At 53.4% G+C, this 12,395-nt stretch overlaps 5 protein-coding genes across 5 annotated transcripts; 3 read left to right on the top strand and 2 right to left on the bottom strand.

The window, feature by feature from the left end:
* Positions 1–1,024: 1,024 nt before the first annotated feature.
* On the top strand, positions 1,025–1,612 carry J4E93_000384 (uncharacterized protein; the record flags this gene model as incomplete). Its single annotated transcript, XM_049338344.1, has 2 exons — positions 1,025–1,193; positions 1,260–1,612. The coding sequence occupies 2 exons, from the start codon at positions 1,025–1,027 to the stop codon at positions 1,610–1,612; spliced, it is 522 nt and encodes a 173-aa protein (XP_049204229.1).
* Positions 1,613–2,562: 950 nt separating this feature from the next.
* Positions 2,563–6,158, top strand: J4E93_000383 (uncharacterized protein; the record flags this gene model as incomplete). Its single annotated transcript, XM_049338343.1, has 8 exons — positions 2,563–2,706; positions 2,771–3,268; positions 3,323–3,333; positions 3,518–3,528; positions 4,064–4,080; positions 4,144–5,472; positions 5,525–5,995; positions 6,045–6,158. The coding sequence occupies 8 exons, from the start codon at positions 2,563–2,565 to the stop codon at positions 6,156–6,158; spliced, it is 2,595 nt and encodes an 864-aa protein (XP_049204228.1).
* A 663-nt stretch (positions 6,159–6,821) lies between these two features.
* Positions 6,822–7,754, bottom strand: J4E93_000382 (uncharacterized protein; the record flags this gene model as incomplete). Its single annotated transcript, XM_049338342.1, has 1 exon — positions 6,822–7,754. The coding sequence occupies one exon, from the start codon at positions 7,752–7,754 to the stop codon at positions 6,822–6,824; it is 933 nt and encodes a 310-aa protein (XP_049204227.1).
* A 726-nt stretch (positions 7,755–8,480) lies between these two features.
* J4E93_000381 (uncharacterized protein) lies at positions 8,481–9,643 on the top strand (the record flags this gene model as incomplete). The annotated part of the gene is made up of 2 exons (XM_049338341.1): positions 8,481–8,694; positions 8,745–9,643. The coding sequence occupies 2 exons, from the start codon at positions 8,481–8,483 to the stop codon at positions 9,641–9,643; spliced, it is 1,113 nt and encodes a 370-aa protein (XP_049204226.1).
* Positions 9,644–10,462: 819 nt separating this feature from the next.
* J4E93_000380 (uncharacterized protein) lies at positions 10,463–12,232 on the bottom strand (the record flags this gene model as incomplete). Its single annotated transcript, XM_049338340.1, has 1 exon — positions 10,463–12,232. The coding sequence occupies one exon, from the start codon at positions 12,230–12,232 to the stop codon at positions 10,463–10,465; it is 1,770 nt and encodes a 589-aa protein (XP_049204225.1).
* Between the last annotated feature and the right edge of the window lie 163 nt (positions 12,233–12,395).

Raw genomic sequence — 12,395 nt, 5'->3', positions numbered from 1 at the left:
TGTCCATGGAAATGCCACGCGTTCCCCGCATTTTGCATCGGACATCTTGGCTCTGGCGAAGTCGTACTTTCTACTCGGACGAATTCTGTCCATTTCTCGCGTGCAACACGCCTCGGTAATTATGGTTGTGCGACCGTTGCGTCGGAGGCTAGAGAGCTAAGGCGGGTCGCTTAGGAGTAAAGTGCCATCTTTTACAATGAAATAGATCCACATGCCGCATTTCTTGATAATTCGATAAGCCGTGTGTCTAGACGCCTGTCTCGTACGGGAACGCGCAGCAGCAGTGCTTGTGGTTGTACTGGAGAAGGAGGCTACAGCCTGCAGGCGTGCGAGTTTTGCGCGCATCTGAATGCCAAGGAGTCCGAAGCTGGTGAAACTTGCGAGATGCCACCAAGAAGACAGGCCGTTCTCGACGCGCGTGGTCGCTTGTTCCCGATGGGGGGAGGTTTTTGCTTCCCGATAACACCTAGGCAGCCATCGCAGGAATCTTCGATAAACAGCGTGTAGCCGCTTGACCATGTGCCAGCAGTCCAGTCGTTAACGTCCGTTTTTTGCTCGTTCCCGGTAGTCTCCTCCGCTTTGAGGAGCTGCCCAATTGGGCGGTGCAGGATACCCGCTGTCCTTGATCGTGCAAATGCTACGACAAGATGTTCTGTTAGCAAAGTCAAAGATCGCAACAGTGTTGCAGGCAGCTGAAGTCATGATACCCTTCGATCTTATGTGTACGTTGGGCGCTCAATCCAAACGCGGCCTAGTGATCCCGGAATAGTTCCGTGCTGCCCAGGTGGTGAGTCGCCTTCAGTCGTGACTCCCTCACTCCAACCATGGTAATGACGACCACTCTACCAGTTGAGACTGAAGCTGCGAGTCACACCAAAACCATGAAACGTGATGTGAAAGAATCCTGAACCCCATAACTAGCCGACTTTGGTGCCCAAAGTACCACCTTGCGCACGCGCCCTGCACCATTGCGCATCGCACTACGCAAATCACCCTTCGAGGACTCTACTTCAGCTATACAGCTATGGATTCTGGTTGGGATGAGCTGGAGCGCATGGCGCATGCAGCATCAGCCTCTGACGCCCAGATTGCTTCCCAATACCCGACACAGGACACTATCGAGCGCTGGATGCGACTCTTTGGATATTCCCGAATCGAAGCTGTCCGTCTAATCAGTGATCAGCGCGGAGACGGTTAGTGATAATATTTCTTCCTGATTGTCAAAGTTGAAATTGCCACGTACTGATGCATCTCTACAGTCACCCGGGAGCGAATCACCGACGATCACTGGGAGCTTGTTCGAACCGAAAAGGAAGATCTAGGCTACGATCGTGAGGCTTATGAGCACAATCTGTCACTTCTCAAAGTCTTCAAGAGTCAAAGCGCGTTCATACCAACTCCCGGAGCCGACGGGGAAATGATGCTTCTCTTCAGATTGGGTGGACTATTGAACACGGCAGAGAAAGTGAAGGAAGTTGCCGGTCTGAATAGTGTACCCGTCGAACATGACGGAATGAGCGAGATGGGTCCCGTCAAATTCTGTTTGGTGAACAAAGACGCACAGAAGAAACTTGAGGAATGGCTCACGCAGCAATCCGTCCTCCAGCGATAGCTGCGACTTTGACGGGGGTATGCGACGGAGAATCAGTGCTAGTCAGTATTGCAACCATCTCATCAGCCGCGTGGGAACAGCTGTACCATGCGCTCATGAACAGGTCGCTGAATGCAACACAATCAAATCCATCTAAGACCGACTGCGGCTGGAACAGCCACCCTGTTTGAAAAGGAGAATCTCGATATTTGCCTCCCACACTGGACAACAGAAATCACGTCCCGTCGACATTATCTTCGGATTCTGCTAACTTTGTTTTCCATGCTTATGTAGACTGCAGCGCACCGGTTCAACTACTTCCGGGTACGAGGTGTAGCGACTCACTAGTCCTCACATAAGAATAAAGCGGATCCGAGGGAGTGCAGCGACTGATGGGCTGATGCTCCTTCCGATCTTGTGTTGTACACTTGCCGGAAGGGGTGTAAAGCCACCTTACCGATGGACAGCCCAGCCCGAGCATGAAATCCTCGAATGAACAGCGGCATGTAACGTAAACATGCCGACCACAACCAATTCCCAGAATAGCGACATCATCACTAAGCACAGTCTGTGGGCAACTCGGCGAATCAGGATCAGCTCAGCCACGACCACGATACCGCTTACGGTCAACCGCAGCCACAAGCGGCACGTCATCAGCACTGCAGTTCAGCTGTGCTGATACATTACGGCGCGATCGGCGGAACTATCAATCGACTAATGTTTGGAGCTGGAGGAGCTGAGGCTGCTGATGTAACAACACGGAGATCACCACGAAGATCTCGGTACAAATTGGGAAACCCCCATGTCCAACTTGAAAGCCACCCCAAGTATCTACATGACTTCCGACATGTTGTAAAAGGGACACACGAAATCCTTTGTTGCGTTTAACAAATATTCAATGACTGCGCATACATACTATGCCTCAACGCCCCTCGCAGGAGCAAGACCTACAACACTTGCTACCATCGACCATGACTTCTTCCAAGTTCTCATCTAACAGACCGATACCTGCTATCACTCTCCAACTGGCTACCGACGATCATAGCGTACAGTACAGTCAAGCGCTACCTCATGGCGATTTCGAGGAGCTCAAAGAAGCGGCAAGCGAAGACAGGGTACGACCTCAACAAAGAAGTGCTGTATGTAAGCGAGCATCAGTGGTACTAACATATACACCAGGACCTCAAGATACGTATCCGGAAGTTACGCGTTATATCGCGTACCCTCGCCCTTTTTATCTCTATCGCAGTTCTCGTCCTCACAGCTCTTACCCTGCACAAATTTCTCAGCACACGCAGCATCCACCGCGTTGTCCGACTTCCCAACGGCGAGAATATCCTACGCACGCCCTGGGCGAAGAACACACGGGCATGGCCAACGTACATGTATTTTGGCGTCGCAGCCGTCTCTGTAATACTCAACTTCGCAACGATCTTTTCGTACAAGTGTGGCATTGAACAGGCTAATGTAGCCGCTGTTGTCACGAGTACCTTTAGCTGGGTCAACATGCTGGGGAACTTTATTGTGTGGTGTGTAGCTGCTACTGTGTATCGCACCGAGAAGGATAAAGATGGGAAGAGCGATGATCTTTGGGGCTGGACTTGTAGTTCAGGTGCGAGGGCGATTCAGAACGAGTTTGCGGGTGATGTCGACTACGACAGCTATTGTAATGTGCAGGTAAGTGGATGATCTGAAGGGTTCGGGGGAAGGGCTTGCTAACGCAGTGTGCAGAGTGCGAGTTGGTATGTTGGTATTGTGCAGGCCTGTGCTGCATTACTGACTGTGGTAATCTTTGTGCTGGTTTTTAGGAGGAGGAAGACGAAGAAGGCGGTGGAGCAGAGGCTGAAAATGCATGGCCTCGAGCCGAGTAGATGTTGACCGGGAGGACCTCCGCCGCACAGAAGGCGAACACAAAACAACAACCAGCCCACCGCCAGGTACTAGCCTTACGTACCATTTGATACCCACCACGAGAGTCTAGGATATAATCCCGTTACCCCAAACGACCGCACTCAGCCACCTTCGGCCCCGAACCCGTCTCCCAAGTTCTGCGCACTCATGGTGTATTCATACCCACTTCATCCCATCTTCTACAGTCTACGCTAGTCTCCATCACGTTCAGATAGCGTACCTGCATGCACCGACCTCGCGAACCACTCCCTGAAGTCCCTGCTTACCAAAACAAGCGGGACCCTTTTCCAAGAACGGACAACAACATGCGCACTTGATCGTTCACGTCCAAGGAACGACCAGCCCGAAAGGTATTAAGACAGGCTGTAAACAACGCTTGAGATGCATGCAAGTATCGCAGATCCCACATGGAAAGGTTGGGTAAGAAAGGAGGTGGATGGGGGCATGGGGCAACGACGCGCGAGAGGGCATGTTTAAGAGCGGATAAGAAGCCGCCGTAACCAGTATCCAGAAACACACCACATAATAAATTTGTTTACTACAACTGTTACTGAAGTGTAGTGGTGCGAATCATGCTGGTATGTTAGAGAAGAACAGAAGTGACATGAGGATATTTTTCATGAGACTGACAGTACAAACAGTACGCACGATTTTTACCAACCTGGCTATGCGCCGCCGTCTTTCTACTCACTGCTGTCGCTTCTTCTCAGGAGACGCAAGGCGATTGCGATCGAGAATGTTTGCAACGCAGGGTTGAGAAGCTCGAGCAAGAGTATGCGAAACTAGAGCAAGCTCTGGTAAGTCAAGCTCAATCTACTTCTGTGGAGTTCATCATGCTGATAGCGGAACAGTTTCCTGGTGGCTATGCTTATTCTCCGACTACAGCTCAGTCGTACTTCCCAACATCGGCCCTCTCTACCGCGACTCCAAGCTCATCAAGCGAATACTACACCACCTTTGGCACATCTGGTCTCCCTCAAAGCTCATTGTACAGCTTCGTTATTTCCTCATCATCCATCCCAACATCTGTCGTCTCCACCGCACCGCCGAGCTCGTCAAGCGAATACTATGCTAGCTTTAGCACATCCGGTCTACCTCAAAGCTCAACCTCTACCTGGGTTGTGTCCTTCTCAACCATAGTCACCAGCTATGTGACCACGCAGCCCTCGGTCTCAGCCTCTACTTTTACTGTTCCCTCTTCATCCATAGTCAAAAGCTATGCGACCACGCAGCCCTCAGTATCAGCCACGCCTTCATACGCCATACCCCCACCAGAGCCCACAGCAAGCGATACACCACCCGTACCCACATACGCCAACATTTCCACCCACTCCGGCTACCGCTCAGTAGCCTACTACGGAAATTGGGACATCTACGCCCGAGACTTCCAGCCCCAGCAGATACCCGCAGAGCGACTAACGCACCTGCTCTACTCCTTCGCCGACAACAAGCCCGACGGTACCGTCTTCCTCACCGACACGTACGCCGATGCGGAGAAGCACTACTCCACCGATTCCTGGAACGATGTGGGCAACAATGTTTATGGATCGATCAAGCAACTTCAGATCCTCAAGGCCAAGAACAGGAACTTGAAGGTGTTGCTCAGTGTAGGTGGTTGGACGTATACAAACGTTGCCAAGCACATGGATGGACCTATGGCTACGGCTGCGGGGAGGCAACGCTTTGCGTCGTCTTGTGTGGAGTTGATCCGCGACTATGGCTTCGATGGCATTGATGTGGATTGGGAGTATCCTACAGACAAAGAGCAAGGCAAACAGTTGCTTGCACTGCTGAAGGAGGTCAGAGGGCAGATGGACGAGTATGCTGATACGCTTGCCTACAGAGATGAGTCTGGACGCGAGCTAAAGCCCAAGTTTCTCTTGACTATTGCTTCGCCAGCCGGGGAGAAGAACTACAAGCATCTGCCCTTAAAAGAGATCAGTGCAGTCACAGACTTTATCAATCTGATGGTAATTATTGGCGTCTCCAGATGCAGTAACAAATAAACTAACGCGAAAATAGGCATACGACTACGCTGGCTCCTGGGATAACCAAACTGGTCACCAATCGAACCTTTACCCGTCGACCTCGACTCCCCTGAGCACGCCCTTCAATACAGCTTCAGTTCTGGCCGCCTACAGCGCCGCGGGCGTTCCTTCCTCCAAGCTCAATCTTGGCATGCCTCTCTATGGTCGCTCCTTCACAAACACTCAAGGTTTAGGGACGTCGTTTAGTGGAATCGGCACTGGATCATTCGAGCGAGGCGTCTACGACTTCAAGGACTTGCCCCTTGCAGGTGCACAAGAGTACTATGATGAAGAAGCTGGCGCAACATACAGCTATGACGAAGCGAGTGGCGAGTTCGTCAGCTATGATACTGTGGCCATGGCGCTCAAGAAGGTCGACTACATTGCGGAACAGGGGTTGGGTGGCGCAATGTGGTGGGAGATCAGCGGTGACAGGACAGATGACAGCGGGAGCATCGTGACAAATGTGAGTCATGGGCGCCTGATAGTGGAGACGATTTTGCTAACGTATAAAGGTTGTCGAGAAGATGGGCGGCGGGAGTGGTGCAGGCATCGAGTCATCGCCCAATTGGCTGCTGTATCCCGACTCCAAGTTCGACAACATGAGGAATGGCGTCTTCGCGCAATAGGTCGCAGGGCGATTGCGCAGGGGATGAGTCGTTGATGCAGGTGCAGCTGTTGGCGAGCATGTCAGGTGGTGGTGCAAACCTAGAATCGCGTAAGTTATTAACGATCGCCATTGGTAAACGTTGAGATGGAGCATTGGTGGCGCGAGCATTCATGCGTTCGCATACATGTAGTAATAAAACTTGTCATATACCTTACCCTTGAGATATCTCGCTTATTGCCAAGCTGGAACATGATCTAGGGGACTGAACCCGCGTGACACAGTTGCAGCAGTGTTTGAGGCTCTGCTACCCTGGGTGTGAGCGGTAGCGCGGAAGCCATGCTGCTTCGGGCGTAGATCATCTTCGATATATTGCCAGTGCCGATATTCTACGCCGCCGTCATACTGCGATCGCCGGCCAGGGTGCTAGAAGAAGAAAAACGAGTACACGATCACGAGCACGGCGGGGGTGCTGTTGGTGATTGTCGTTGAATTTGTGTGGTGTCTGAGCGCATGAGGGCTAGGATATGCCCGCCGCGCGCATATATGCCGCCTGCCGAATGATACATACAGAACCGAACGCCCTAGCTCCATTCATGCCGCGAAGTAATAACAGTCGTACGATATAGCACCAAAATGTGCTGGAGGGTATAGCGAATCTATCAGGCACCACAATGTGCTCATTTTACTGCCTCCTGATCTCATCAGGCGAGCAGGTGTCGGCGGGCGGGAGTAAGCGCTGGTAGGATTGTTCGCCGACTATAGTTGACTCCCTGTGATTAAGGAAGGTGCGTATGCGCTCGTCGCGGTCTCCACTTGAGCTCAGAGTGGCATTCCTGCTTCGGCTGTACTCCATACTCGCCTCGCGGTGGATCTGGTCGCGCCGCTCTATGACCGAGTTGTTGAAGGTGTTGAAGCGGGTGCCCTGCACGACGCCGCCGATGCTTACAAAGGCAAAGATGAGGGCCATGAAGGTAAAGTTGGACATCTGAATCGTGCGGGCGTCCGAGTCCTTGGCGCCGCCGCCGTTCTCGTAGTGCCAGCGCTCCCAGTCCTCCCAGGTCGCATTGGTACGCGGATCGGTATTCCAGCGATGTGGATCATAGTGCCAGTCGTTATGACGGGGGGCCATGGGCATCTGGTGGTGACCGGCCCAGCCGTGGCCCCAGGCATCATACGCTTTGCGTTTCTGGACATCGGAGAGGATGTCGTGGGCGGCGACTAGCATTCGATAGCGCTCGAGACGCACGTGGAGGGGCAGCTGGGCGATGGCCGACTCGGCATGACAGCGGTCGGGGTGGTAGAGCTTGACGAGGGCATAGAAGCGGTGCTTGGTGTAGGCGTCGCCTTTCCGGCACTTCAGGATCTGGTAGGGCGTGGGCGTCTTGTGCGGCTTCACGGCGTCTGGCCACTTGAGCAGCTCTGCGTCATCGCGGTAGGCGGGCGCGTCCTGGTGTTGGGCGTAGGAGCGGCGCTGTGTTGCGGCCTCAGGACGGGCGAATCTATGACGGCATGACTTGCCCGGCTGGGGCCCTGAGCAGCTCCCCGCGTGGGAATAGTAGAGGGGACTGAGGTTAGTGTACGAGGGCAGGAGGATGGAGCACTTCTTGGGCAGCATTGTCGCGCACTGGCAGGCGTGGACGGGCGCACATCTCCAAGCTTCAGTCAGGTGTGGTGTGGGGTGCTGAGGGCTGGTGGCGTTGGCGCATGGGCGATCGCAGCAGCCCGCGGGCGAGATAGACGCGCCGGCGCCATCACTCACCCATCGGTACCTCACGCTAAGCCGCTTGCGTGCTACATGCGACACGCTGGATGCGAACAGGAGTTGGCGCAGTTGATAATTTTTCCACGGCCTCGCGCGCATTCCAGTCCTGCCCGACGCGACTGCGACGGCGCCGGCGTCTCAGCCAGGCAGCCACCATGCAGGTGCGGTCTCTTCCGCTCCCCTCCAGTTGCTCAGACCCGATGCTGGTGGAGCCTTTTGCTCCGCGACTCAGCCTGTCTGTTTGACGTGAACTCCTTCGCCTCGCTTGCGCATGCCGTGCGAACCTCCCCCTGCAGCGACACAAACTCTCGGGTCACGACGCATGAAGTCGACCCTGCATCCAGCCAGCCGCCCAATGTCTTTGTCCTCCAGGGTGGGCTAACTGTGGGGTCTAGAGGGGGCATCCTTCTGCTATAACCCGTTTGCTATCACGCCTCGAGTGCTCTCCCTCCCTCAGCTCCCTCCAGCCTTTGCTTCGTACAGTCCTTTCCGTCATTCACTTGCCTATATATCAGCCTACCGTCCATGTTGACCGCCTCCCGCCCCCTTCTGCCCACCCACAGCGCCCTGCATCAAGCCATGGCAAACACACACGACAGCAACGGACACCCCAGGGAAGGCTACCTGAACCTGACCCGGCGCATGGAGAATGAAGAGGAAGATCAGTTCGACGTCGATCTCACCATCTTAGATTTCCTCGTCTACAAGGCCATTGGCTTGGTCTTTGAGTGGAAATCGAGCAGTGATCCATATCATTCAGATTTGCCCAATGCGCTCGTCAACATGACTGCCGGTATGACCTGCGCTTGTTACGGCAATACATCACGTGCTCACGATTATCAGATTGGAGAACATTTCTTGGGCACAGACACCACGGCCGACGCCTAGATGCCAAGGCGTCATTCCGATCCCGTTTGTTGCAGTTTGCCCTGATCTTCACACATCGGCTGCATCACGACGAGACCTGGACAACCGAGGAGTCACTGAACAGTCTGCGCGAGCAGAATAAATCCCGTGGCGAGTACTGGCGGCAGCGAACTCAGCATCCTTCTGCGCTCCAGGAGCCTTTCGATCAGCAGAAGGACTTTCCTCTTTCCGATGGCGCTCTTTACGAAAATCGGTCTGCTCTTGCCTCTGCACTGAGAATGCCTGTGGATCAACGGAGGTGGGTGACCGATGTAGCAGGCACGCCCTCGCTCCACTGTTTACTCCCTGTCTTCATCGAGCTTACCGCCGCACGTGTCAATCTGGATGACGACTGGCTACCGACGTCTGAGTGGTTCGACTTGGCAGCGCAGTTCATGCTCCAGGCCATCGTCGGCGAATACCTTCGTAATGGTGCTTACGGCGACGAAGCTTTCAACACCATCTTCGCCTATGGCTGCCCCGGCGTCGAACGATGGGCCGAAGAACCAGCGGACGTGGCAGCAATGAGGAGACTCTTCTGCGCCGAAGGCAATCTTCGCGAAGAGAACTGCGAGTGGACCAGGATCAAACGCCAATACATCAACGAACTACTACCAAACGGTCGGACGCAATCAAGTCTGCAGGCGATAGAAGCAGCTCAGGAACGCTATCCATACGCCGAGTTTGAAGAGAAGCTACTATCTTTTCTCAAATATCTCCACGAAGGCCTTGTCAAGCCAGACCTCGCGCAAGTCGAGGAAGGTCGCATCAACATCGACGGTAACGAACTATCCGAAGCCGAATCACGAGCAATGATCCAGCGCATGGGGCTTTGATCGACTCTGCGTCTCCAATTACTTTCATCTCGGGCGAGTTCGGAGGAGTTTCTTCGGCGGCCTGGGTACCTATTTTTCGGCCGTCTAATCTTGTCTTTCTGTACTAGCGTAGGCCGTTCTTGTTCATACGTTTATTTCTCCAGTTTGCGAGCTATTCTTTTTCATATTGATATCACCTGTACCAAAAGTCATGTAGCTTCGCGCGTCTTGTACCATATACCCATGCCAGCTAGTTAGGCCACCGACACAGGCTTGTAGTCGGTTCAATCACACATATTTCAACATCTCGATGACTACTCCTTATCCCGTTATTCCCCATAAAAAACTCTCTTCCAATCCACTGTCACATTACTAGCGGCCCTCCTCAACCCATCGCTCCAAGCACGTCTTGTCATTGCTGCACTATGTAGGTAAGTGTCGTGGACTATACTGTAGTCCTATCTCTACCTCTTACAACACAAACGTCATCCTTACTCTCCGGCATGAAATAATGCCACCAATCGCATCTCCCATACTGCATCTCTCTATGAATCTCAAATTGATTGAATAGTGGAGTACACGGACCCACGACATGCGCACGCTTGTACCCGACGCTTGTACCCGACACTAGTCACACAAACACGCTAATGATGCTAACGCGTATGTAAATTTTGTTATCATTGTAATGGTGTGATTCTGAAGATCAAACACTCCTGATTTGATTTGGGAGAGATATAGCCTATCCTTCAACCTACTCTTACATGTCATCAAACGTTGCGGTGCCCACCCTAAAAGGCGGAGGTATATGTACAAGAAAGAACACAAACAGTAGCAGGTAAATCAGACAGCAGAGTAAACGGCAGTGCATCCCCGTCCACACTCCACCTTTTGCTCGAATTCGACTGTGCGGCCATTGACCTTGACCTTGTTCCGTGGTGTAATTTGGAAACGGTGCATCTCCTTTTCTCTTAGTTGTTTTCCAAAGCCGCCCGCAGACGCAGCCCGCTCTTGCTCGGCGGCTTGGTCAAGTGGTTGGATGTATGTCGGCGTGGCTAGATTGCTCCGCTTGCCACTGCCAATCTGGTAGTATTCGTTGTTACCCCAGAACAGGATATCGCGACCCCAGTTAGTGTCGTTGTCTGTGAGCTTCTTTGATCGGCCAGTCACAGCGACGCTGGCAACGTTGTCGAGGATAGCGGCGGCATGGGTTGAACCGACTGAGATGTTCAACAGACGTATCGGGATTGCAGTGTTCTTGGCTTCGTCCCACTCGAAGAGGCCAGAGAACGCGGGCACCTTGACAGGGTCGGCCTGCGTGTGTACCCATCGACCAACACCGAGCTGACCAGTGAGACCGAATCCAAAAGCCCATGTGTCTGCAGTAGTCTTGTTGCCTTTGGTCGCTTCGACAGCAAGGAAAGACGTGTTGCCACCAGCGAAGACGTTTGTCACCTTGCCTAGCGAACCAGAGTATAGTTTTTGTGTAGGGAGTAGAGATGGCGCATCGACGCTTTGCGCTTCGGCATTGTACGGGAAACCCAATTGTCCGGAGGTGTTGTCGCCAAAAGTGAAGGCGCGTCCTTCAGAATCACAGACTAAGCTGTGGTAGTCGCCAGTAGCAATCTTCTTGACGGGGAAGCCTTTCAGCGTAGTGACCTCGTGGGGGATGTCGAATGCGCCAGTGGGACGGCTCTCGAATGATAGACCGGGTATACCTAGTTGGCCTTTACTAGGGAAGTCTTGTGAGCCTGATGCGAAAGAGAAGACGCGGCCAGAGGAGGTGAGCATGAGCGCGTGCTCTAGCCCAGACGAGATATCCGTGACGCGCTCGCTCCATCCGAGGTTCTCGGGTGTACGGTTGCGGTATGAGATGTTGTTGGATCCGCCCCAAAAAGGGATCCATGATGTAGATGGCGGCTTTGGGCCTTCCTGCTCCGCCTGTGAAACAGGTATCGAGTATACAGAGCCACTCTTCGAAAGGCCAATAATGCGATCGCGGGAGATGGCGAGAGAGGTAAGGTTATGGCCCGTCAGAGTCTTGGTAGGCTCCTTGACATCGTTTGCGAAGGCGGTGCCCCATTGTAAAAGATCGCCCTTCTCGTCAATGGCCGCGCCGAAGTTTCTGTCGAGCTTGATGTCCCGCAATAACTTTCCATCAAAGAAAGTCAAGCGTCTTGGTGTCTTGATGTACTTCTCGTCCGAGTCGGGTGCCACGACCTTGCCCGAGTTAGAACCCCATGTGTAGACTCCAGGGTTCTCCCAACTCTTGATGACTTGAAGATGCTGCGAGCTGATGATGTTTCTGTTGTCGTCGACCGATGTTGCCTGCCGCCGTGGCGCTTCAAACTTCAGCTCTGGTTCCTCTTGCTCCTCCGCGTGCGCATCTCGTATGATCGAGTCCCCGTTGCACCATTGATATGCCGTGGCGGTAGCCCAGAGCGCGCCGACGGTGGCTATGGATCGGACGAAGTGTTGCTGTCGTCGTTGTGCATAGGGATGGGATGCTGTCCGAACGTGTGATTGCGGGGGTCTGGTCGCTATGTTCCTACATGCTCGCGGGGTATGCGGCGTTCGGAGGGTCGCGCGTGCTACACACTTTGTGCTGAGCATAGTGTGGTGTATGAGGTGGTGGGCTCGTAGTAGCAGGTGTCGTCCCGTGGGCGTCTGGTCAGATCAAGAGAGCAACATTTGCAGCACGGTCGAAGGTCCGATTACGGTTGGAGCATTGGTAATTGGACAGTTTGGATAGTTTCTCTAGATCGTAGCTGCGTGA

This window comes from Alternaria ventricosa (genome assembly GCF_023758065.1).
Source record: "Alternaria ventricosa strain BMP 2768 chromosome Unknown scaffold_1, whole genome shotgun sequence".
Classification (NCBI taxonomy): Eukaryota; Fungi; Ascomycota; class Dothideomycetes; order Pleosporales; family Pleosporaceae; genus Alternaria; species Alternaria ventricosa.
The sequence above is the reverse complement of the archived record's forward strand: the minus strand, read 5'-3'. Positions and strand labels throughout refer to the sequence as shown.